Consider the following 27,757-nt stretch of genomic DNA (forward strand, 5'->3'; position numbering starts at 1 on the left):
ATCCTTCACATATTTATATCCCAAAACAGATTATTCTAGCGCTGTGGTTAGTTTCAGATCTGACTGCAGGTTCAAATCCCCACTCTGCCATGGAAACTTGCTGGGTGACTTTATGTAACTAACATACTCTGTCTGATCTACCTTGCAAGGTTGTGGTGACAATTAAATGGAAGAGAGGAGAATGATATAAACTACTTTGGATCCCAACTGGAGAGAAAGAAAGAGGATAAAGGAAATGTTTAAAAAGAAATTAATTCACTTGAGTTTATAAGAAATCAGGCATTGTTTTTGTTGCCTGAGCAAGCTGATCAGATGCCCCAAGTACTGCCACAGGACCCCAATGGAGATGGGAAGGAGCTGGCACTAGCCAGGGCAGCAAGGAAGAGAGAAGGGATAAAGAAAAAGGAATTTAAGTGAGTGCTGCAGAGGGGGTTGAAAGAAGAGGGAGACAGAAGGAAGAATAGAAAGGATGTACGCATGAGGTGAGTAAAGCTCTCAAGGATGGTGGAAGGGAATGGAAAACTCTGTATAAAGGGAACAGGAACAAATCAGGAAAGGTGTGATAGAGGGGTTACTGTGGATGAGGGGCAAAGAAAATGGCAGTAAGGGTGGTGAAATTATCACATGGGGAAGAATTTAAAGGCAGAAAGTTAAGGGGATTCAGTGGGAACAGAAATCTAGAAGTGGCAAAGGATTATTTTTAACTTGCTATCTAACTCAGATCTGACATAAGTGTCACTTTAAGCAAAAACAAGTAAGAACCACAGTTTGAAATTATTAGTAAAAAATGAAAAACTGTGGATGTTTGATTTTTTACTTTACCTCTCTAGGATTTCTATACAGTTGCAGGTGGAGCCTAAAAGTTGAAGAAGGTGTCTTCACCAAAACCAGTCCTGAGCTTCTTGATTTGGCTGCAGTGTCCTACCTTTGTTGTTCTTCAAATTTGTGATCCACTCCAGGATTATTTTGGAATATTACTTGGACTGATATTGTTGATGGACATTATTTGTTCAACCTTATGGACAGTGCCTATTTGTCAGCTACATTTATTTTCTTTATTATAATATACCAGAGGTTGGATACAGAAATTGTTGTCACAATTGTTCCTTACTGACATAGTATTATTGTGCTAGTTTTCCATAAGTGTCACTTTGTCAGGCCATGTATGCCATAAAATGTAACACAAAGTACCAGAGATATAAACTTTATAAAGGTGATTTCAGATGCCAAATTGCAATAGCAGATGAATCACAATAGTAAGTTTGATTGGATTAGGTGTGATAACCAGAGGGTAGTAGCATTGGTAATGAGATAGGAAACCTAGGTCTCAGTTCAGTCCTGGAGAATTCAATCCAGAAGCATGTAAAGAATAAATGGACACAAGTCTGACAACAGAAACCACAATATTCAGAAATCAGTGGGGGAAATTCCAGGACATCCAGTTGCTGATTTAAGAGCATCAGTTCTCTTACAAAGGAACTTCAAAGGGAAATTAAAAAGAAAAACTACTGAATTGCAACTGGTAATGAAGCTCAATGCATCCTTCAGGACTGAATTGAGACCTAGGTTTCCTGACTTATTACCAATGCCTGCTATTGTCATTTGGCATCTGCAATCACTCCACTCTCCAAGATATAAGAACCAGTGGACTCACATTCTAGCTGTATCTGAAGAAGTGAGCAATGACTGAAGAAGAACTAAAGCTTATACCTGAAAATAACATTTTGCAGGTCTTAAAGGAGCCAAGGGAGTCAGGCTTTGCTCTTTCTCCTGCATTCCTTCCCCTCCCACCCAAAGGAAGAGAACTCAGCCAATGGAGAGAAGGGGAGGTTTGGCTTGGTTCTCTCCTACACAAAGCAGGAACCAGGAAGAGGGAGCTGGGCAAAAGCGAGTTGTGATGCAGTGGGAGTTGCAGCCACAGAGAAGGAAGCAAGAGAGTCAGTAACCTGCCGGGCCATATTTTTGACATTCCTTACCTATATTGTAGTTTAAAAACGGGGCTGAATTCAATGGGTACACTAAGAGCAACCTAAAAATAAACACAACTTTTTGTTGTGAGTTCATGCAAACTTACCTTTCTGAAATAATTTCATCTCTCCATTCTCTTTCTTTATTTCAGATATTAATCTGTGTTTCTTCTTTTCTTTTTGCTTTTCCTTGTCCCTTTCTGTAACTTTATCTCTGGCAATTTGATCTAAAATGGAAATATTTTCATACTGAACCAATGCAGGAAAATTAAAATAGTTATATTTTATATAGTCAAATAGTTCTTAGGCAAAAAAGTATTGAATTGTTAAGAGAAGGCATTTTATTCACAATTACATTTTGAATGGTTTACTGAAAATCTAAACACACACACATATATGTATGAATGTATGCATGTATGTTTAGATTTTTAGTAAAGCATACAAGATGTATTTGTGTTTTTGTATTTGTAATTGTATTCATATTTATTCATAAATATTTATTCATAAACAAAACAATACATATAAATAAAATATATATATTATATATAAAATATATTTAAAAATGGCAATCAGGTTACAACTCAGTACGAAGGAAGGTTTACTAAAAATCTATCAACAGACAGACAGATAGGCAGATGACAGATTATTAGTAAATGCAAGATGTAATTATGTGTGTGTGTACAAAGGCAGGGAGGGAGGGAGGTAGCCTAAGCCGGTCTCCTCAGTAGTAAGCCCAATACCACTCAGTAAGGCTTACTCCCAGGAAAGTATTCTTATGATTGCAGCTCCAATGTACTCTCCAAAATCATACTGACTGAGCGTGACAAAACTGCTTTCTGAAAACAGGAACTAAATTTCAAACTGCTTGTCATGTGACTAAAGGCTGGCCCATAGTAATTTGATATCTTCAAATTTGTTCTTCGCAAATGTTTTAAAAATGTCAATGGCTATATCCTTGCACAGAAACGGCAATCAGGTTATAACTCAGTATGAAGGGAGGCCAAGGAGCCAACTGATCAGATCAGTTCACTTCAAAAACTGATGTGAATCATGGGTAAACTCTGTTTTTTTTATGATATTGGTATATAAGCAAAAAGTACTTGGAAGTTAGCTATGGCACTCTGTCATTACTACTTTTACATACTCATTTATAGGGATGGGCATGAACCAGGGGAATTGATGTCCATGGTTCATTGGGTTTCACAAACCACGGTTCAAGTGATTTTCGCCACCATGCTTATTGGAAATAGCACCAGAATGTTATTTTTAAATTAGACTGTTTTAAAGCTAAATACTGATTTTAAATACTTATTGTATAACCTATTGTATTTGATGTTGTTAGCCGTCCTGAGCCTGCTTCGGCAGGGAGCGCGGGATATAAATAAAATGTTGATTGATTGATGAACTTCAGCCACGGCAAAGAACCAAACAAACTGCCACAAATGCCATGGCAGTTCATGGGCAGATCGCAAACCAGGCATGTTCACAAACAAGGAATTCATGAAACACAAACCGGCCTGGTTCATAATGAAATCTGGTTTATAATTCAGTTCATGCCCATTCCTATTCATTTATCTCCCGGCACCTCAGGTTACCTAAGAATACAAAGAAAATACTACAATATACTATTTGAACTCCATGCAATGCTGTTTACTATAACTATTTACCATCAATATGATACTTTAAGTTAACACAATTGTGGCCAGTATCATTCCTATTTTACAACCAGCTCAGAACAACTTGCCAAGGATAAAGAATAGTCCGTGCTAGTCTGGACTCTAGCATCCAATAAAATACATCAGGCATGTCTTGGTTTACGAATGTACCCAAGGGGACTTCTAACTTTTTCTCTAAATAGTAATCCTCATGCCATAAAAGTTTAAACAAGGGAAGTAAGTTGCTACTTGAGAATCCAGGTTTATTGACTTAGTTCTAAGATCTTTTCTATATATTATATCGGTTTTCTAAAGCATACTACTAGAAAACAAAAAGTTTATTAGAAGTTGATCAACAAATTGTACCAAATTACATAGACAACTAAGAGCCCCGTGGCACAGAGTGGTAAAGCTGCAGTACTGCAGTCCTAAGCTCTGCTCACGACCCGAGTTCAATCCTGGCGGAAGCTGGGTTCAGGTAGCTGGCTCGAGGTTGATTCACCCTTCCATCCTTCTGAAGTCGGTAAAATGAGTACCCAGCTTGCTGGGGGGAAAGCGCAGATGACTGGGGAAGGCCATGGCAAACCACCCCATAAAATTCTGCCATGAAAACGCTGTGAAAGCAACGTCACCCCAGAGCTGGAAACGACTGGTGCTTGCACAGGGGACTACCTTTACCTTTTACATAGACAACTGACGAGAAAATAGAAACTAACCAAGCACAGGGGTTATGAGGGCCAGATCTGAATAAATGAGACCTCGTCAGGTCAGGCCATGTGTGCAATAAAATGTAATGCCGGGTACCAAAGATGTAAACATTATAAAGGGCACAAACATAATTAAAGACTTTTTTAAAAAATTAAGTTAAAACATGCTTAAAAGATTAACACTCTTGCAATATATGAATATTGGAACCAGTACAGAAAGCAACTTAAGTAACTAATGCATCAACTACTACAGAATCATCTAGTTCAGTGGCCCCCAGCCTTGTTGGCACCAGGGACTGGTTTTGTAGAAGACAATTTTTCCATGGACTGGTGGGGGTGCCGGAGTATTGCTGCCCAAGGCTGGCCCCACACCCTGTCCCTGCCCCCCTATGGGGGGGTCTTTAAATGAGGGGTAGGCGAAGGCCACTGCCGCACTGCCCCTTCTGCCCACGCGAGACTTGGGCGAATGAAAGAGGCAGTGTGGTGCTTCTGCCTCACTCCACAGCCCGGTTGCTAACAGGCCACGGACCGGTACTGGTTCACAGCCCAGGGGTTGGGGACCCTGATCTAGTTAACCTATAAACATGCAATGACAAGAACATCATGCATTTTTATGTCATACAAAAATATTCTCATGTAAAATTATAAATAAACTTTGCATCACCTACTGCGGATGACAAACATTACAATATAATCACTGCTGGAAATACTGGACAATACAATAAGACTTCTAGGTGCAAGGGCTACTTGGTTTGGGGGATCTGTCAAGTTCTATCTTAATGTATCTTGGAATGGTTCCAGGTGGGCAGACTTGTTGCTCTGAAACAGAACAAAGTTGGAGTACAGTAGCATCTTTAAGACCAACAAAGCTTTATTGAGAGTGTAAGCTTTTGTGTGCTTAAAGAACACTTCATTGAACAATAGTATGGGATGGAATTAGCAGTTCTATGTATATAGAGAGAGGGCAGTGAATTAGTAGGCAAAATACTGAAATTTTAAAAAACAAATTAAAAGAATAAGAAGTTGGGGTCTAGTAATTGTTGGTTTGGGTTGACTGGGTGGGGGGGGGGAAATCAAAGGCAATAAACATCAGAATTGGAGACTGATGTCCATGTCTTAATTGTGAAGAATAATAAATTAGAGTCTGTTGTAATATTCCATTAATCTCCTCCAAAGCATGGGTTAAAATAACATTTTTTCTGTAGAATGAAGCTGGAGTCTACTCTGTTCAAATACAAAAATACATTAGAATACAGTAGCTGTATACCTCTCAAGTAAGAACATAAGAGAAGCCATGTTGGATCAGGCCAATGGCCCATCCAGTCCAATATTCTGTATCACACAGTGGCCAATACACATACACACACACTGTGGTTAATAGCCACTGATGGACCTCTGCTCCATATTTTTATCTAACCCCCTCTTGAAGCTGGCTATGCTTGCAGAAGCCTCCACCTCCTGTGGCAGTGAATTCCACATGTTAATCACCCTTTGGGTGAAGAAGTACTTCCTTTTATCAGTTTTAACCTGACTGCTCAGCAATTTAATTGAATGGCCACGAGTTCTTGTATAGTGAGAAAGGGAGAAAAGGACTTCTTTATCTACTTTCTCCATCCCATGCATAACCTTGTAAACCTCTATCATGTCACCCCGCAGTCGACGTTTCTCCAAGCTAAAGAGCCCCAAGTATTTTAACCTTTCTTCAAAAGGAAAGTGTTCCAAACCTTTAAACATTCTAGTTCCCCTTTTCTGGACTTTTTCCAATGCTATAATATCCTTTTTGAGGTGCAGTGACCAGAATTGCACACAGTATTCCAAATGAGACTACACCATCAATTTATACAGGGGCATTATGATAATGGCTGATTTGTTTTCAATCCCCTTCCTAATTTATTTTATTTATTTATTACTTTAAATTTCTATCCCACCCTCTCCACAAGCGAACTCATTCCCAGCATGGCGTTAGCCTTTTTTATTGCAATCACACACTGTCTTGACATTTTCAGTGAGTTATCTACCACGACCCCAAGATCTCTCTCTTGGTCAGTCTCTGCCAGTTCACAACTCATCGACTTGTATTTGTAGCTGGGATTCTTGGCCCCATGTGCATTACTTTGCACTTGGCCACACTGAACCTCATCTGCCACGCTGACGCCCACTCACCCAGCCTCAACAGATTCCTTTGGAGTGCCTCACAATCCTCTCTGGTTCTCACCACCCTGAACAATTTAGTGTCATCTGCAAACTTGGCCACTTCACTGCTTACTCACAACTCCGGATCATTAATGAACAAGTTAAAGAGCATGGGACCCAGTACTGAGCCCTGCGGCACCCCACTGCTTACCATCTTCCACTGCGAAGACTGCCCATTTATACTCTCTCTGCTTCCTATTAATTAGCCAGTTTTTGATTCACAAGAGGACCTGTCCTTTTACTCCATGACTCTCAAGCTTTCTAAGGAGCCTTTGATGAGGAACTTTATCAAAAGCTTTCTGGAAGTCAAGGTAAGCAACATCTATTGGGTCCCCTTTGTCCACCTGCTTGTTCACCCCCTCAAAGAACTGTAACAGGTTAGTGAGGCAAGATCTTCCCTTGCAGAACCCATGCTGAGTCTTCCTCAATAACTTGTGCTCATCAATGTACCTACTCATTCTGTCCTTGATAATGGTTTCTACCAACTTTCCCGGTATTGAAGTCAGACTGACTGGCCTGTAATTTCCCGGATTATGGGTTGAACTAACATCATCCTTTTCTAAGAGTAGTTCTGTCAGAGAGATTTCTACTCTGTTATATTGTATAATATCACAGAACTTATTCTGATACATTATTCTAAAAATAAATACAGTGGAATACAGTGGATATATAGCTCTAATTGTTGTGAATGGGTTTAGCGTATGTAATGAGATAAGAAACCAATATCCCTGGTTCAGTCCTGGGGAGGTGTTGTTTCAATTTTCATAATAACTTGTAATTTAGCAATTTCCCTTTCCATTCTGTTCCTGAAGTTCCTTTGCAGTAAAACAGCTACTTTGAGGTCACCCACTGAATGTTCTGGAAGACTGAAGTGTTCCTGGAATGGTGTTTGTGTAAAAATAGGGTTAAGAATGCATATCATGAAATGCGCGCTGCCTCCCTCAAGCTCCTTCATACCTCCTCCCCACAGTGTATTGCTCAAGTTTAGGGCAAAACCAGCTGCTTCCAGCTCACCTAACTTGAAACCTCAGCTGTCAATGCTTAAGCAAAATGTGCTAAGCCACTATTGCTCAGGAATATTCACCCAGCCCCTAACATCATCAGTCCTGCACTGCTCCCCCCCCCCCAATCCTACCTTCATCTCATCTATGTGATTTTACAACTGAAGTTTCAAATGCTTATTCCAGTCTATGAATAATCCACCCTCCCCCCGCCCAAGAAATGAGTCCACTGTTGCTAAGGGGCTAATAAAAAAATATTTAGAATAAGGTCTAGGTCAGGGGTGACCAACGGTAGCTCTTCAGATGTTTTTTGCCTACAACTCCCATCAGCCCCAGCCAGTATGGCCAATGGCTGGGGCTGATGGGAGTTGTAGGCAAAAAACATCTGCAGAGCTACCGTTGGCCACCCCGGTCTAGGTAGAAGCATCTAATTTGATATTATTTCCCTCAAGGTCTAAAGGCTAATATAAATATATGCAATGAAATTTAAGGACAAGAATGGAAGTATGCATCAATTTATTATTAATTTTTGGTGAAGTATATTTCTCATTTCAATGCGGTCCACAGCCCAATATGTTTCTATGATGCCCCTGTTCCTTCTCCTAGGGACAAGATTTCCGCTCTGTTTCTCTGTCCCTTTTGTGACAAAGCCACCCTAGTTGTCTGTTTTCTTCTTTCCTGAAGAGTTCTGGCTGCCCCACCCTGTCACAGTATAATATTTTGGTTGTTTGCTCAGCCCAGGAACCTGAGAGGAGGAATGGGAGCCCTCTTTAACTTAAAAAAAAGGTAAAGGTAGTCCCCTGTGCAAGCACCAGTTATTTTCGACTCTGGGGTGACACTGCTTTCACAACGTTTTCACAGCAGACTTTTTTACGGGGTGGTTTGCCATTGCCTTAAATAGCACTCAATACATTTTTATATTCCAAATTAACAAAATATTTTATTCTACAAAGAGGAGAAAGATTAGGTAAAAGCAGTGGTAAAGTTTCTGAGGTAAAACCAATACATGCACAGACTTCAGTTTTCATGTTTCAGGTTAATGAGAGTTCCTTAAACTGTTCAGAATTATTTTGGTTGCTGTAGATTTTCCGGGCTGTGTGAAACCTGACATTTCGCCAGCAACTGTGACTGGCTAACTATGAGTGGCATCCTCAGAGGTGTAACCGAGTTCTGAACTTACAAGCATTAACAGTGCAGCCCATTAGAGCTCTGAATCAATGGGTTGCGCTGGTTTAACTCTGTTTTAAATAATTAAGAATTTACCTCTGAAATTGTCCCACATTAAATAAACAATGTTCTGGAACGACGTATGCAGATTCCTAGAAATACCCCAACAAACATGTGACCAACACTTTTAAGAGTTTGCAGCTTGCAACTTTTATAAACAGAAGTTCAAGACTTGGATAGAGAAAGTTTCTGGAAGGCAACCTGGTGGGCTCTATATGTGTGTCTGAGAAGCATGGCCTGTTAGGTGTGTTCAGTGTTCTTGGTTTCCTACCATCCATGTGCACAGAGGACAGCATGCCTGCTTCCTCCCACCACCACTGCTGGGCACTGCACTGACAATCTTGTCTAAGCAATTTCTCTCATTTTTCAAAGCTTCCAACTGGCCTCAATGCTTCCCAATTTCAAACTGCAACTACCATGTCCCATTGATGCCCACATGAAATCAATGCAGTGGTACAGCAGGGCTGTCAGGATAGCCTGAGCTAGTCTAAAGAAGAATGAATTCCTGCTGGCAGTAGTGCCCAATTAAGGTTACTACTCTCTCCCCCATAGCAAGGCAACGTTAAGGACAATTCCTGGGGAATTAGAGCCAGTGTTCAATTCCCAAATAAACATAGAATTGAGCCATTGGTGATTACTCCACTCACTTTAAGGAACTTTTAATTTTAGCTAAAACTAATCAAATGCTTATCTTTAACAGCATTCAGAGAATTGTCCTATTATGATCTTGAGTACACCTTCAACAGCCGTCATATATATATATATATATATATATAGGACTTGCATGAACAATTCCATAATCATTGTACAACATCATGCAGGGCTGAAGTGTAGACAATACAAATAACAGGTATTTCAGAGAGTATGGAAGAGTGCTTAGAGGGCCAGACTAGAATCTGGCAGACCCAAACTCAAATCCAGCCTCTGCCATGCCTATTCGGTCACCTCCGCCCACCAATGCATAATCTCGAGATTTCAGCTGATCTCCCTCGCGGCAGAACGCCTTTCCTTCCCAGCTCTTCTCCCTCCTGGGTCTGGGCGCCCGACCCCGCTGCCGCCCAAGGGTGCTGCTGCTGCGGCCGCCCTCCGGGTCTGGCGAGCGGCGCCTCCCTCCCCGCATGTGGCTGAGGGGCCCGCGGCCATTCCCGCTCCCGCAAGTGTGCGGCTCACCCTCCTGGCGGCACCGGTGCTGCTGCAGCAGCCGCTTCACCTCGCCGTTCTCCTCCGCCGCCGCCGCGAGCTTCTTCTTGTCCCTGTCGCGCCTCCCCTTGGGCCGCCTGCTCCTGCTCCTGCTCCGGCAGCGGTGGGAGTGGGCGGGCGCGGGCAGGAGCAGCTCGTGGGGCAGCGGAGGCGGGAAAACCAAGGCGGCGCTGCTGCTGCTGCTGGTGCCGCCCGCGGGCGCCGCCGAGGAAAAGGCCGCGAAGCTCCAGAGGGCCGGGCCGCCGTGGGGGGGCTGCCGCCTGCCGCTCTCGCCTCCCTCGCCGTTGACGCGCTTCGGGCCCTTGAGGCCCCGCTCCTCGGCCCCCCTCGCGCGCCTGGCGGGCGGCTGCAACGCCTCTGCCGCCACGAGCTCCGGCGGCGCCACCACTGCGCCTCGCAGGGGACTCGGCGGCTCCGCCATTTTGAGCTTCTGCTTGTATTTACCTCGGCGCGAGTCGCTGGAGAGAGAGCCCGGCTGGCCCGGGGGGGCGGGACGCCGCTCGCCCGCCCTGCCTTCCGCCCAATAGGAACGGCGCTGGGGCCGGAGCGACAGCCCGAGCCGCCAATGGCTGCGGGGAGCAGGGGAAGGGAAGGGAAGGGAGCGGGCCGCCGTCGCCCGGCTGAGTGGCGCAGTTGGGAAGGGGAAGTGAGGCGAGGGTGGCCGCGGTGTCCCTGAGGAGGCCCGGCGGCGGCGGGAGGCGGGAAAGGAGGAGCCGGAGAGGGAGCCGCGGAGGCCGCACGCAGCCTGGGAAAAGAGGGGGAGGCCGCGGCGGAACCTGCCTCAGGATCGGCTCCGTGCAGCGCGGCGGAGATGCGCCTCGTGCAAAACTTCCTCAGCCCCGCCGGGCTTCACACAGAAGTCTTCTGAATTACTTTTGAAAGGTGGCCACACAGCGGCTAAAGGCTAATTCCTTTAATTGTAGGAACTTGTTGGCAGCCATCTTGCGAGAGGCCCCTTTCCCCTTCCTCTGCTGGGACCGCCTGCTGAAGCGCCCTGCAATTGGCTTTGCAAAGGCGTTGGAGTGCATAAAAAGTATTTAAACACATTTTGTGTTACATATTTGAAGGCCCAAACTGGGTGGCAGCCATCTTAAAAGCCATCCCTCCAACGCAGATGAGAATTCCTCCTCGAAGATGGTCTCTTGGATATGCAAAATGTTTAAAAGCCTTTTAATGTGCTTATATACAAGAGAGTCGCCAGATAATTTTAAAGACAAGAATTTACAAAAATTGGCATCACAGTATTATACCATCTAAGACCAGGCCTGTCAAACTCATTTGTTACAAGGGCCAGATCTGCCACAAATGAGACCTTGCTGGGCCACGCGTGGACCTAGTTAAGATTAGGTAGCAGATATAAATTTTATAAAGAACACAGACAAACCCTAATGTATATATATTTTTTAAAACTTAAAACATACTTAAAATATTAGCACTCATTAGTTTTAAAGAAGATGCTTTCTTTGTATTTCTCCCATGGGATCCAGGGAACTGGGTAAAGGAAGCTCTGGCTTTTTCCTTCCTTCCCCAGGGGACTGGAGGGGAGCCTCAGCCAATAGAAGGAAGAGAGGATTGGATCAGAAGATGTGCTGTGCAATTGAGAGAGCCTGGCAAAGCAAGCTGTTCCTTCCCTCTTCCTCTCCAAGGGAGGAAGCCAATGGAGAAAATAAGAGGCTTTGCTCTGTAGCTCCTGTGTGATTGGGCAAGCCTTGCAAAGCAACCTGTTACGCAGAAGAAAGCAAGATATAGGGAGAAGGAAGCAGATGCTAGCCAGTTGCCCCGGGGGGGGGGCTGATAGGAGCCCTCTGGGGGCCTTATTCAGCCACCAAACTGCATGTTTGACACTCCTGAGGTATTTATAGTGAAATACATTATCTGAAAACAAAAGTATTCATAGTCAAATATAGTAAGGTTTAGTCTACTGTCGTCATATTACCCAAGCAAGTGTTTTTTTTAAAAAAAAATATAGCCTAGAAACTATTGTAGATACAAGCATTGCTAAGCTTGCTAGCCAGCTCTTGAAATTTAGTAGGTAACAAAGACTAACAAGTAATACTTGGCTTCTTGGTATTGTATAGTGTGTTTTTGCTGCTTGGTATTAAATGCATTTCCAGCCCTGGGCCTAAATGAGCAGTACATTTGAAGAGAACAAGGACTTTGCTCATAGGGTGTTTTTCATCTGCCTCCACAACTGCAAGTGACTGAGGAATCACCTTGGCTGAGCAACTTTTCAAATATACATTTTCTGTGTTACATCCAAAGTAAGACCATGTTTAAAATTTCGTAAGACTATGTTACTTAGCAGGGATGGCCCAGGCTGGTCCAGTCTCATCAGATCTCTGAAGCTAAGCAGGATCAGCCTCGGTGGGAGACCACCAAGGAAGTCTGGGGTTGCTATAGGAAGGGAATGACAAACCACTGCTGTTTGTCTCTTGCCTTAAAAACCCTAAGGAATCCCCCTAAATAGGCTATGACTTGACAGTACTTTACATAAGCAGTTCATAATTAAATTTTAGCACATTGCCATAAATGAAAAGAAGCAGTAGTATGATTATACATTTTTATGCATAGGAGCATACATCATATGTATACATGACTTTTGCAATAGTGGCTGTACAGAAGTGTCACTGGGTTTATTCATCAGTCAGGTTGGCCTTGTTTGACTTTGCTACATCCGTAACAGATACAGGAATGCAAATAGAGCTGGTCATTTTTATGGCAGAGAACATTTTAGTAAATTTCACACTTATTTACAAAACCTTGCTACCATGGGCAAGTTCTCTCAGCAAGCTGATATAAACTGTTAAGGACCCAGAAGCTGCCTCATATAGATTCCCTGGAGAGGTAGTACAAAAATTTTCTAAACATATACTGCTTCTGCCCTATAAAATGGAGACTTCAGTTTTCAATGGTGGCTGAAATCCTATTCACACTTCCAAGCAAGTCTTGCTGTACTCTTAGGATTTTTCAGATAAACAGGGCAGCCTGTCTGTATATCATTAAGTTTTTATTCAAGTCATTGGGATACAAAGGTTTAAAAATGATAATTGGTCTTTGATCCAGTGTATTTACTTATGATTGCAGCATTAACTGAGGATTTCCATATATTAATAAATCACTTCATTTCTGTAATGCCTGTCAGTGAAAACTGTCCACTCATTTGGCTGAGAATTATAAAGTACCAGTGAAGGTATTGATAGTAAGGTCTCTGTTTGGAACATACCAACTATTTTTACAAAATTAACTCTCTATTGAAAATGTTAATACTTTTTCATCTTTCATATTTGTCTAGTATTTCTTGTTAAAATGCTTCATAACCTATTCAATACAAAGATTCTCAAGGCAAGATAAAACCTTCAAACTATAAAATACAATCAAAAAGTCCAGAATAATCTGTCTACACTTGACTTATATTGCAGTTTGAGGTCAGATGAACAAATCTGGGGGGAGTGGGAACTTTGGCCCAGTTAATTCTCACTCCCCCTGTAAACCAGGATTTGAAACTAGGAATAAACTCCTGTACAGAACCATAATTTGTTGCTTTTTTAAAAAAATCATTGAAAATTACAACTTTATGATATAATAGACTACAAGTCTTAAGGTACAGAGAAAGATACTGGGACCAACATACTTAAGGGACTGCCTTTCCCCATTTGTTCCCAAGAGATCATTACGATCCAGTTCACAACATCTGTTGGCCATCCATGGCCTGAGGGATGTCAGCTTGGTGGAATCAGCTCCCCGTAGAGATCTGGGCCCTTTTGAATTTGTTATCATTTCATAGGGCCTGTAAGATGGAGCTATTCCACCAGGCTTTCAGTTGAGGAAGCAGACGTCCTATTCCATCTGTTGGCCTTCCTTGCTGTGATGCTATCCTATCACCATCATCCATCTATGTATTTTTGGACCATTAGTATACTGATTTGTAGAATGTGCCCAACTGATACAGCTATCTATGGTCTATATTATTGTTCTATGGTTTTATTTGTATTGTTATGTTTTAATTTGTAAGTCAATTGTTGCCTAACTTACGTTATCTGCCCTGAGCCTGCCTTTGTGAAAGGGTGGAATACAAGTAAGCTAAATAAATAATAAACTCATATATACATCTGGGTGCTTTATCATAACTTACAGATACAGTCAACACAGCATACATAACCTTTCAGATAAGTAAACTGTTATGAAATTGGTGTGAGCAGAGATACTGACTTAATACATAACAATTATTAGCTATGCCCAACCAGTGGTTGTGAATTGATACAATTTTTCTAAGAGTGGATTAATTTGAATTAAGCCTAATTATATTGTCTGTGATTTTATCTAAAAGAAAAAATATCCCACACTTTCTCACAATGCTGGAATAGATGTGTCCTTCCAATAGGATACAAGAAGCCTTTTAACTACTACAGTTAACATCATAATTATTGCTGTATTCTAGGCATTCTTGGACTGTTGCACACGTTTAGAAGGATTAATTCAGAAGTCATGGGGATCAAATAACTGGTGACTGTTTCAATCTGAGTTTGAACTTGAATCCAAAATTTCTTAATTAGTTTGCAAGACCAGCCATAGTGAAAGGTCCCTCATTCCCCACAGAGCTTCCAACAAATGGGAGGTACTGAGGGAATGTGCTAATTTTACTGGTGTCAAGTACCATCGTGAAGTTAACTTCATAGTTTTATAGTTCAATATTCGGAGCTTTGGAGGTAGTATATGGTGAATTCCAAATTTGGTTCCACTGACTTTATTGGTCTTAAAGATTTTTTAAAAAACGAGTAATGAGATATATTAACTACTCGCCTTTTTACCACTGTGGGTTGTTTTCTTAGGATGTCATTGGATAAATTTTATTGATAATTCAGCCTAAATTTTATCATGATTAACATAATTCTATTGTATTGAATGTTTTATTGAGGTTTTTTATTGTTGAGTCTAGTTGTTGGTTGCTATGGCATTTTGTTGCTAATGCAATATTGTTTCATTGATTGATTAAAGGTGCACCTTGACTCCTACTTTGTTGTTTTCGTGGAGTCATGTATGAAAATTTTATAGATTTTAGAAACTAAAAACATTATTAAGTTTAAGTTAAATCAGCCAGCAGATTTTCAAAATTTGTCAAGGACTTGTGTAGGGGAATCTTTTTTGATGTTAAACAAAGAAATGAGATTGTTAAATTGCATGTGTTCATAGCAGGGTAGAGAAACATTACATTCTTTTCCAGTTTAGATTTGTTGTGAAACGGGCCTTTATTTGTGACATCCAAAAATCTAGTCAGGTGTGCCTTTCTCCATTGCAGAGGACTTACCTTCCATTCCTGCGGGAAACCAGGATTGTCCCACAAAACTTGTTAATAACTAAGTTGGTGGTGCTAAAATATTATGGTTTTTAAACAAGACCATTAATGTGGCATTAATAAAGAAATTATTGTAAAATCTATGCAAACTTCTGGTGATCTGTCCATAAGGTCCCTTGAAAAGATTGGAGAAATAAGTAACATCCCTCTATGTGTTTCCAATAATCTTCATAAGAATCTTTATATTGTTCACCTAAATTTGCTAAGAGCATTGCTTGATAATAACTCTTCAAGTCCGGTACAGCTAGGCCACCTGCAGTGGTTGGCCTTCTGATTGTGTCAAAATTAATTCTTGGGCTTTTAAATTGCCAGATTAAATTATTAAACATGGTTTGCCATTGCCTCAAGAGATTATCTGGAATGTCAAAGGGTATTGCTTGTAAGTAAAAAAGTGTAGGAAACAAAACTTTTTACTAACATGACCCCTTCCATCAGTGACAAAGAACTGGGGTTCCATTGTTTGGCTAAATCTGTAACAGATTGTACTATAGCTATATGATTCAAGAATATTATCTCTTCCAGCTTCAAGGGGAAATAAATACATAGACTGTGTGGAAATTGAATGGTCTACTTTCCTGAATCTTGGTTATTCGTCAGATGTGACAAACATTACTGGCATCCAGAAAAAATTCCACAACCAGAATTTACAATGCTACATGGAAGGCGTTCCACAGGTGGTGTCGCATAAAGTCTAAAGACCCGTTAAAGCCATCTGTTCAATCCACTCTTGAATTCTTGCAAGACTGGTTGAAGTCAGGTCTGAAGCCTGCGATGCTACGGAGACAAGTAGCAGTGTTATCTTCAGTTTTCCACCTGATGAATGGAGCTGATGTGGCCAGTCATCCACACATCCATAGATTCCTGAGGGGAGCTACACTACAGAGTCCACCACAGCTCCATAGATTTCCCACGTGGAGATTACACACTGTTCTTGTAGCTCTTACTAAACCACCTTTTGCACAGGACATTTCACTGAAATGGTTACGATTGAAGACTGTTTTCTTAATAGCAATTACATCAGCAAGACGAGTCTCAGAAATCAATGCTCTTTCAGTTAAAAAGGACATGCATTTTTCAAAAAGACAAGGTGATTCTACGCACAGACCCAACCTTTCCGCCGAAGGTCACATCTAGATTCCACAGATCACAGAAACTTTACCTACCCTCTTTATCCAAATCCGAGACATCCAAGGGAAAAGACCTGGCATACCTTAGATGTACAACATCTCAAGGCGTACCTAATTAGAACCGAGTCAATTCGGAAAACCAATGCCATGTTTATAAACATTTTCCCTCCAAGAATAGGGCTAAAGATGTCGGTGTCAGCTGTCAGCTACGCAATTAGACTGTGTATATCAGAAGCACACCAAGCCATGAAGCTAGACATGCCAAAATGTATTACAGCACATTCTGTTGGGTGCAGCAGCCAATACCGCCCTTGACAAACTTGAATAGAAGAAATTTGCAGAGCGGCAACTTGGTCCTTGGTTTCGACCTTCGTGTGCCACTACAAACTGGACGCTTATAGTTCAGCAGAAGCAGCGTTTGGCAGAAGAGTTCTATAGCATGTGTTGGCAGAGGAGAGCAATGTCCCACCCAGTCAGTGATCAAGTAAAGCAAAAGAGACAATTTACACATCCAGTGAGAATCTTGCTCCACCTCTTTGGTGATGACGGAAGGTCCAACTTTCTTTACTGGGGCCAGTTTGGTGTAATGGTTAAGTGCATGGACTCTTATCTGGGAGCCTGGTTTGATTCCCCACTCCTCCACTTACAGCTGCTGGAATGACCTTGGGTCAGCCATAGCTCTTGTAGGAGTTGTCCTTGAAAGGGCAGTTGCTATAAGAGCTCTCTCAGCCCCACCTACCTCACAGGGTGTCTGTTGGGGGGGGGAGGTAAAGGAGATTGTGACCACTCAGACTCTGAGATTCAGAGTATAGGGCAGGATATAAATTCAATATCATCTTTTTTGAGTCTGCCTAGGGAATTTCCGAACAAGATTATAGAATCGACCTTTCTGTTGGAATTACAAATGGAAAAATTTCCAAAAGAAGATAGAACTTTAATTTGGTACTTGCTCTCAGCTGCTAGGATATTGTATGCGCAGTTGTGGAAGCAAGAAAAAATACCAGAGAAATGGGATTGGATTGTGAAAGTTTTATCGTGGAGCGAGATGGATAAACTAACAAGAATCCTAAGAGATTATGATTTGGAAGTGTTTAAAAGGGAATGGAAGAAATTTAGATGTTATGTAGAGAAAGAATGGAATGTAAAAAGACATTGGACAATTTTTAATAATGATTAAGTATTAGAAAAAGGTAGAATTTAGATTTTTATAGTTAAAGGTACCTTTAGAAGTTAACTTTAAGTATATAACTTCGGTGGGAGTCTAGTAATGGAGGGAGGGGGGATTAGAAAATATCATATGGGTTAGAGATAAAGACGATATAAATGGATATTGTTACCATGTGTTATCAATAAAATTGTTTAAAACCAAAGATTACAGAATCAAGCAGCTGCTATCACGATCCGTAGCATAGAAGCTGTTTTGATGTCGCATTTGTACTTATCCAGATGGTGACTGGCAATATTTTACCCCTGCTTTCTTAAGTTTTTTTTTTTTCCAAGTTAAACATTTTTATTGAGGTATAAAAGTAGCTTACAATCCATAACACAAGAAGTTTACCGTGAAAATTAACAGAGATAACGTCGTAAGCTTAATAGACAAAATACAGAGCAAAAACAACATTTAAAAAACAAAATAAACAAAATACAAACAGAAGGTAATAATAATTATAGTTGTTATAACACAGTATTTAAAAATAAAATAAGATCAGGGAAAGGAAAAAGGAAGATATAATACCCTTTAAGTAACTTGAAATTAACTTGTTAAAAAACAAATTTTATAACAACAGGAAATCCTTATACATTTTATTTTTAGAATAAGAGTTAGCATAAAATGGATCGGTGTCAAGCTTTTCCAGAATGGGAAGCCAAATTGCCAGATATTTAGCGTAGGCTTGGTATGGATCTTTGTGGTCTATGGCTGCCTGAATTTTATCCATTACAATGTGTTCCCAGACCTTAAGTAGCCAGTTGTCAAGTGTCAAATTCGATGTGTTTTTCCAGGACTGCGCGATCGTGGTTTTAGCCGCTGTCAGGAGTTTAACTATCAAGGATTTTTTAGAAGGTGAGAGACGGGTATCAGACCAATGATTAAGAAGTATCCTTGATGGGTCATCTGGGATCAGGACCCCAACTAGGGAGGAGAGATGGGCACAAATTGAGGTCCAGAATGATCTGATTTTAGGGCAGTCCCACCAACAGTGAAAATAAGAGGCTTTGAGCCCACAGTTTCTCCAGCAGTCTGAAGAGCCTAACTGGGTCATATGGGAGAACTGGTTAGGAGTAAGGTACCAACGTGCAATCAATTTAAAGTTTTGTTGAGATATATTTATAATAGTAGATTGTAGGGCATCACTAGCCCATATAGAATCCCATTGGTCGGGGGAAAGGGTGATGCCACAGTCTTTATGCCATTGAGTGGTGTAAGAGGGTAAGGTTGCTTCAAGTTTGGACAATAGGATTCGATACAGCCGTGAAATGAGACTTTTAGGCGTTCTCTCTTCGTGAAAATGAAGAACCAGATATTCGTAGTCAGATGAAGGGCGATAAAATGAAGAAATCACATTAGGGTCCTGAAGAAAGTGCCTGATTTGAAAGTATTCAAACCAAGGTGCTGGCTTGGTCAAAACTTGGTCTAGGTCATTTTTAGGTAGAAGTTGTTTAGAAGATGAAAGAAGATTAAAGAAAAAAACTTTTGAGGAGTCTCTCCAGACCTTGAAAGAGAAGGGTAGTTGAGCAGGGAGGAAATATTTTTGTCCCACAAAGGATGAGATGGTAGAGAGACCTGGAGCTAGAAAATAACGCTCCGAATCCCATACTGACAAGAGCGCCCTGAGGAATGGGTTCATAAATTGCCACGGTGGGCGTTCATTTTTCTTAAGCCATAGTAGTTCGTAGTATTTCAGTGGGGTAAAGTGAGCTTCCTCTATGGGCGTCCATGGCGGTGGGGGATGTTGGTACAGTATTTTGGTCATCTGGGATAAAATAGTAGCTTTATAATACTTTGCAATGTCGGGAACTGCTAGGCCACCTTTTTGTCTTGATCGACATAAAGTTGAAACTTTGATTCTAGGCTTTTTATATTTCCAGATAAAGGAGGTCAGTATTTGTTGCCAGGATTTTAAGGTAGGCTGAGAGATCTCAATAGGAAGAGCCCGAAAAAGATATAAAAACTTGGGAAAAATAAAGGATTTAATTACATGGATTCTTTCCATCCAGGATAATTGCAACTTATCCCATTGCTTTAGCGTGGTAGTAATCTCAGAAGCCGTGGCCGTGTAGTTAGTTTTTAATAGGCCAGCTATGTTTAAGGGAATTTTCAGCCCCAAATAGGACCAATAATCAGAGACCCAATGGAAGGGGTAGTTTGCAATTATGTCTTTTTTAGAAGTATCGGAGATTTTAATTGGGTAGAGAATTGATTTTGAGTGGTTAACTGTAAGACCTGAAAGTTTACTGTAATCAGACAGGAGAGAGGAAACAGCTTTAATAGACTGTAGTGGATTTGTAATATATAAGACTATATCATCGGCAAATAAACTTATTTTGAAAGTAGAATTTTGGACAGTGATACCAGAAAACTCTGAAGAAAACCGTATCAAATTTGCAAAGGGCTCTATGACCATGGCGAATAACAGTGGTGATAGGGGGCACCCTTGACGAGTTCCTCTTTCTAGGATAAGTGAAGGGGACTGTTGGCCATTAATTTGTATAAACGCCGATGGACAGGAATACAAAGAATCTATAACCGTTCTGAACCTAGGTCCGAAACCCATATGATATAAGACTTTTTTAAGGAAGAGAGGTTCTACACTATCAAAGGCCTTCTCTATATCTAAAGCAAGAATGCAAGAGTCGTATGGCTGAAAAGTGCAATATTGAATTAAGTTAATTGTTTGTCTAGTATTGTCTGTGATATCGCGATTCGGAATAAAGCCTGATTGGTTGGTGTGAATATAGAGCCCTATGATTGTGTTCAATCTAGCAGTCAAAATGGAAGTAAATATTTTATAATCGTTATTTAGTAAAGAAATGGGGCGGTAAGATTTAACATTTAATGGGTCTTTGTCCTTTTTGGGAATCATAACTATTTTCGCCTGGGACCAGGAGGGAGGCATACGGCCGGAGTCCAGAATGAAATTACAAACAGTAGTAAGGTGAGGTACCAGGGAAAGATTGAATTTTTTGTAAAATTCTGAAGGTAGTCCATCTCTACCTGGGGTTTTATTGATTTTAGAGGCCTTAATGGCGTCAACAACTTCAAGAGAAGAAATCGGAGAATCTAGAAAGGCTTGGTGTTCGTGGGAGAGTTGGGTAAGGATCTTCTGGTTTTGAAAAAAGTGGTCTATTAGGTGAGAAGGAGGATTGGACGAGGTGTATAGCTGTTGAAAAAACTGATGGAAAGTGTCCAAGATTTTTTTGTTTGATGAGTGTATTTTGCCAGAGTTGTCTCTAAGACATTTAATCTGTCTCTCACCTAACTCTTTCCTGAGTTTCCATGAGAGTAGTTTCAACGAACGGGGGTGGTTATACCAGTATTTTTGTTTCACGAATAGTAGATTTTTTCGAATATTGGATGTTTCCAATAAGTCTAGTTTCTGTCTTTCGAGAACAAGTTTTTGGTAAACTTTATTAGAGCAGGTTTGCTTGTGTTTTTGTTCCAAGTGTTTAATATTGTCTAAAATGAGTTGTTTCAGTTCTAATTTTCTTTTTTTGTAGGCCGAATGCAGGGAAATACACTTGCCTCGCAGAACAGCTTTCATTGCGTCCCACACAATTTCTTTAGAAACCCCACAATCCAGATTGTTTTTAAAATAGAGATTGATCTCTTGCTCTAATTGTGTACAAAATTCTTGGTTCAGAAGGAGTGATTTATTTAATGTCCAATTGAATAAAGGCCTGTCCTGAGAACCAACGTGCAGTGTGCACTCCAACCAAGCGTGGTCAGAAAGTGTCCTAAGGCCAATATTGGAGTGAGAAACTTGGTTCAATAAGGAGGGAGAAATAAGAAAATAATCAATCCTTGTAAAGGTATTGTGTAGTGCCGAAAAGTAGGTGTAGTCCTTAACCCCCGGGTTATGCAATCTCCAAACGTCACATAGGTTAAAATTATGAAGGACAGATTGCATAGGTGCTGGGAGAGAAGTCGGGGGAGAGTGTGGCTTAAATGATCTGTCCCACTTGGGGTCTATGATTTGGTTAAAGTCCCCCCCTATAATGACTGCCCCTTCTTGGAAAAGGGCAAGTTTAGAAAGCGTATCTTTTATAAAGGTAATTTGTGAGGAATTGGGAGCATATAGAGAAACCAAAGTGAAAGGAGAGTCATTGAGTGTACCTTTTATAAAGATATAACGTCCTTGGGGATCGACTTCTTGAGCTGACAAAACGAATCGGGTATTTTTTGAAAGTAGGATGGCGACTCCGCATGATTTAGAAGAACCGGGAGCTACATACTGTGTATGGAACCATTTAGATCGAAGTATGGTGGAGCTTGCCGACCTAATGTGAGTTTCTTGTAGAAAAAGAAGATCAGGTTGTAGTTTGGTCAAAGCAGAAGAAAGCCGCTTGGCTTTAATAATGTTGTTGAGACCTCTACAGTTAAGAGAAATTAGCTTTAAGTCAGACATAATTTAGGTACATTAAAGTAAAAAAAAACATTGTTAAAATCCATATAACGCCTGCAGAACCCGGACTGGGGCTCAGTATAACAATGATGAAAAAAAAAAATAGAATAAACAGGTGACAATGACCAGATTTCCCTTGTTCTCAAAACACAGAATAAACAAAGAGAGAACATTGGGGTGGGAGTACCAGGATTGGTGACCTGGCTGCCAAAGTCTAGGTTCACAACAACAACCATATTTGTCTGAACCAAATTGAACAAACACAAAACACTTTTCAGTATAAATGTAAAAATTTCCAAAAACCTAAACACCGCTAAAGGGATCCACTGAGTTCGAGGGTCGTGGCCAGAATATACCAGGACATACCAGTGCTGGTCAAAAGGCACCGTCTGAAGAGGGCCATAAATAAACACCAGTAAAAGGTACCTTTTCCCTTTGAAAAAACAAATCAACAATATTAACAACATAAATCTTACCAAACTGTTCATTGTTTCCTACCAGGAAACAATGCAACTTTACTCAGTATATAAGAAATATACAATCTAATATGAAGGGAGCAGAAGGAAGGAACATCCCGGCTGTTCCCTTAACAATGTGACATAATAAGAGGAAAGAAAAACCCCGCTCCCTTAAACCAGAACAAGATGGCATGGGCAGTGCAAATACGACTGTTCAGTAGCAGGAGATGGAAGTAACAGGAGGTGAACTGAACGTCCATGAAGAAGTCAGCGTCGTCTTCTTGGCTTGAAAGAAAATGGTGGGTTAGTTGAACGAGATGAAGTAGCCCCACCTGAGTCAGGAGATGAAGGAGAGTCAATGTTTAGTTGTTTAAGGAGATCACAGCCGGAGGTGAAGTCAGAAGCTGTTAGCCGAAGGCCCTGGTGAACAACCAGTATCTGGATAGGAGAAGCCCAGCGAAAGCGTATTTTGTGTTCAAATAGTGAATTTAGAATCGGTTTCATTTCTTTCCTATGCTGCAGGGTTTCTGGTGAAAGATCAGCTAGAACCAAGATCCTTTTGCCCTTGTAGAGTAGACCCTCTTCAGATCGGGCTCTCTGTAAAATCAGGGTTCTGGTCCTGGAGTCTGGAACCGTGGCAAGTATGTCTCTTGAAAAGTCTTTTGACTTGGGCTGTAATGCCCCCAGACGGTAGGCAGAATCAATAAGAGGGGCGACTCCATCTTGGAGGTGGAGGGCTGAAGCAAGCCACGAGGCTAAGAAGGTTTTTACCTCCTGATTCTCTTCCGCCTGTTCTGGCAGGCATCTAAATTTCAGGTTGGCAGCCCTTAATCTGTTATCCAGGTAAAGCACCTTCTCATGGAGCCATAAGTCTGAGCTTTGCAGGGCTTGTACAGCCTCGTGGGCCACCGTAGCCATTTCCAGCGCTGAGTCTGCAGTTTGAGTGACTGCTGAAAGTGTTTCATTAATTTTTTTTAGTTCTAATTGCAAGGGGGTAATAGCTTTGCTGATCTTCTCCCCCATTGTGACCCCTATTGAGACCTCCAAGCGTGAAATCGCCTCTTGAAATGTTTGAGTTGTTAATAAAGAGCCCTCTTCCTGAGCAGGGCCGGGGGAAGGGCTGGACGCCATTTCAGAGAGAGGTAAGGGCCCGGGGCTCGTTGGAAGAAAGTTTAATACCTGCTGCGTCGGTGTGGCTTTCGCAGGAGTTTTCTTGGCTGCCTTGGTGTTCCCTGCAGTTCGTTTGCCCATGCCAGGTGAAAGAAATGGTTGGGAACGGGAGCGGGAGAAGCAGGAAGGGACTGTGAGCCGGGAGCCACTGCTTCAAGCGTCCGCCATCTTCCGCGTCGCCGCCCCTCCCCCCTGCTTTCTTAAGTTTTGAGTTGATAGGCTTTACAAATCTACTGTGGTTTGAAGCCTATGTGATAATGTCAGGAAAGACCAAGACTGTTAAGCCTTGATGTTGGAGACCACTTTTTCTCCCACACTTCTTGGAGAACTTAGAGCAGTGAGTTCAGTGATTATGTCACTTGAGCCTCTTGCACAGGCTAGCTGGAGGGCCAACGCTAATGAAGTTGAGATAAAACTTATAAAATCTGTTGTTTTCCTCAACCTGTTCTGCAAAGCCGTGCAGTTTTAATTTCCTCTGTCAGTTTATTGTCAAGAGTATTTTGTCTTTGGCCTAGTTCTCTTGGTTTTGCAGATGCTGAGTCTCCTCCTGGTTGGTTTGACCCAACTCCAGTGCCATATCTGCTGCTTGTGAGGTCTGTTGAAGTGAAGTCTAGAAAGTTTCTATTTAATTGATCACTGTCTTTAAAATTTCATGTATATTCTCTTGAATCTTGGTTTTTGAAATCCTCGAAAGAGTCCATAAGGTCCTGTTTGGTGAGGTTGTCTCATGCTGGTTTTTTGGTGTCTGTCCTAGTAGCCATCTTTGTTGGAGAGACTTGAGTTGAAGGAGATGAGGCCCCCCACTTGTCCTATTAAAACAAAGGTGGTAAGCAGCTTTGTTTCTGTTGGTAATGACTTATCTTTATGTTTACCAGTTTTTCCCGTAATCGGGAAAATGAGTTCTTGATCCGGTTTCAGTGATGTTTTCAAGGCAGGAAGTGTAGGAGCTAGTCTAACAGGCATTCTCTATCTTCCCTGTTGGCATTATGCCCCCATAATTTGTTATTTTGACCAAAATGCAAAAGTGGTTTGTTGCAAAAAGCAGTAAGTTGTTCATTAGCTTATGGCACAGGAGGGGGAAGAAATATAAGCCTGAGGCTTTACCATTATGTCTGAACTCAGCCATAGATCACTCACAGCTTAGATCAAGAAAATTGAATCTTTGAATTAACTTTCAGTACCCAAAGCAGAAACTTTCATTTTCTAATTTTAGAACCATCATAATAAAAACTCATCCACAATTCTTTCTATGCTCCAGACATTCAAAATCACTCCTGCCAAAAAACTTTATTGTTTGTAGTTACAGCCTTGAGAGGTTTAAAAAAGATGTCCATTTGATTTGAGTATTTGTACAAATAATAAGCTTTTGCCTAATATTGTATTTATAGCAGAACCAGTAGTTTAGCATATACAGAGACATTGAAAAGTGGGGTGCCGCAGGGCTCAGTACTGGGTCCCGTGCTCTTTAACTTGTTCATTAATGATCTGGAGTTGGGAGTAAGCAGTGAAGTGGCCAAGTTTGCAGATGACACTAAATTGTTCAGGGTGGTGAGAAACAGAGAGAATTGTGAGGAACTCCAAAGGGATCTGTTGAGGCCGGGTGAGTGGGCATCAACATGGCAGATGAGGTTCAGTGCGGCCAAGTGCAAAGTAATGCACATTGGGGCCAAGAATCCCAGCTACAAATACAGGTTGATGGGGTGGGAACTGGCAGAGACTGACCAAGAGAGAGATCTTGGGGTCGTGGTAGATAACTCACTGAAAATGTCAAGACAGTGTGCGATTGCAATAAAAAAAGGCCAACGCCATGCTGGGAATTATTAGGAAGGGAATTGAAAACAAATCAGCCAGTATCATAATGCCCCTGTATGAAACGATGGTGTGGTCTCATTTGGAATACTGTGTGCAATTCTGGTCACCACACCTCAAAAAAGATATTACAGCATTGGAAAAAGTGCAGAAAAGGGCAACTAGAGTGATTAAAGGTTTGGAACAGTTTTCCTATGAAGAAAGGTTAAAATGCTTGGGACTCTTTAGCTTGGAGAAACGTCAACTACAGGGTGACATGATAGAAGTTTACCAGATTATGCATGGGATAGAGAAGTTTTCTCCCTTTCTCACAAGAACTTGTGGGCATTCAATGAAATTGCTGAGCAGTCACGTTAGAACGGATAAAAGGAAGTACTTCTTCATCCAAAGGGTGATTAACGTGGAATTCACTGCCACAGGAGGCGGCAGCGGCTATAAGCATAGCCAGCTTCAAGAGGGTATTGGATAAACGTATGGAGCAGAGGTCCATCACTGGCTATTAGCCACAGCACATTGTCTGGGGTAGTGATGCTCTGTATTCTTGGGCGAGGGGCGCAAAGTGGAAGAGCCAGTTTGGTGTAGTGGTTAAGTGTGCGGACTCTTATCTGGGAGAATCGGGTTTGATTCCCCACTCCTCCACTTGCACCTGCTAGCATGGCCTTGGTCAGCCATAGCCCTGGCAGAGGTTGTCCTTGAAAGGGCAGCTGCTGTGAGAGCCCTCTCCAGCCCCACCCACCTCACAGGGTGTCTGTTGTGGGGGAGGAAGGTAAAGGAGATTGTGAGCCGCTCTGAGACTCTTCGGAGTGGAGGGCGGGATATAAATCCAATATCTTCTTCATCTTCTTCTTCTAGCCCCACCTGTGAACCTCCTGATGGCACTTGGGTTTAGTTTTGTTTTTGGCCACTGTGTGACACAGAGTGTTGGACTGGATGGGCCATTGGCCTGATCCAACATGGCTTCTCTTATGTTCTTATGAGAAATACTAAACGCAAAGGTGCAATTACAGTAGGAATGTATCATACTGTGTGAGGTTATTCAAAAAGTTTTCCAGGAAGATTACTGGGATAAGCACAACAGTAATACACAGATTCTGAGTTGAACATTTTGCGCTGTTTTCTTGTATTTCTCTTGCATTTGATATTGAGCATGGTTTTATAAACTGTCTCATTCCTGTCAAATGCCAGTAAACGCTTCCTGTTGAAAAATAATAGAATACAGCATTGCAGATAAAATCTGTTGGAACATTTGGCTATTTATGTAAATAAATACATGTATGTGATATATTCATATACACCCATATTTTGTAAGCAAATTATGAGACAGATGTACTATACACCTATTTCTGGAGGCACTTCTCATTAGGGATGAACACTGATTTTCATAGATCTTCAAACATGGTCAGAATTTGAAAGTGTATCCACTAAAGTAATTTTAAAAGTAACCCTATGCAAGTAAATTTGGTGGTTCAGGCACCTTGTATTCCTCCAATGAGCAGAACCTAGCCTTATGACCATTGACCCTTTTGTTCAATATTTTCCAGGGTATACCCTCAAATTGCCTGTTCTTTCTTTCTCAGCTATTGTGTCCCTTTATATTTGGGACTGTTTATCCAAAGGTGCCCTAATCATATTTAGATGTTTTTATTGTTCCTCAACGTAGGAGAGCTTTTATGTTCACAAGATGTGTGATTCTGTCCCTTCCCAAGTAATGTCAGCTGGAATACAAACACTCCCATAATCTTAGAGACTGTGAATGTGCTTCTGGAAAGACAAACTACAGAAGGTTGGAAAGGTCTGCCAGGGTCATCTAGTCCAGCCCCTGCACGATGCAGGAAATTCATAAATACTTCCCCCCCATACACACACAGTGACACCTGTACATTGCCCAGAAGATGGCAAAAACCTCCTCCAGGAACCCTGGCAAAACTGACCTGGAGAGAAATTGCTGCCTGATCCCAAAGTGGCAATCAACATTTCCCTGGGCATGTAAGAAAGGACCATGAGAACAGCACTGATGTAGCCCTTCCCATTCTCCTTCTCGTGATCTGCCTAAATTCACAGAATCAGCATTGTTGCCAGATGGTCATCTAGCCTCTGATTAAAAACCTCCAAAGGAGGAGAGCCCACCACCTCCCGAGGAAGCCTGATCCACTGAGGAACTGCTCTGTCAGGAAGTTCTTCCAAATATTTAGTCAAAAACTTCTGATTTAATTTCAACTTCCTGTTTCTGGTCCAACCTTCTGGGGCAACAGAAAACAACTCCACACCA

General features: G+C 41.5%; 1 protein-coding gene across 1 annotated transcript in view; it reads right to left on the bottom strand.

The window, feature by feature from the left end:
- Positions 1–10,371, bottom strand: part of RSBN1L (round spermatid basic protein 1 like) — an 83,966-nt gene extending 73,595 nt beyond the window's left edge. Inside the window, exons 1-2 of the mRNA XM_060244684.1 lie at positions 9,921–10,371; positions 2,075–2,194 (exon numbers count right to left, since the gene is read on the bottom strand). Of these exons, the coding sequence (XP_060100667.1) occupies positions 2,075–2,194; positions 9,921–10,371 (571 nt within the window). The remainder of the gene's footprint in view (positions 1–2,074; positions 2,195–9,920) is intronic.
- Between the last annotated feature and the right edge of the window lie 17,386 nt (positions 10,372–27,757).

This window comes from Heteronotia binoei, chromosome 8, assembly GCF_032191835.1.
Source record: "Heteronotia binoei isolate CCM8104 ecotype False Entrance Well chromosome 8, APGP_CSIRO_Hbin_v1, whole genome shotgun sequence".
Taxonomy (NCBI): Eukaryota; Metazoa; Chordata; class Lepidosauria; order Squamata; family Gekkonidae; genus Heteronotia; species Heteronotia binoei.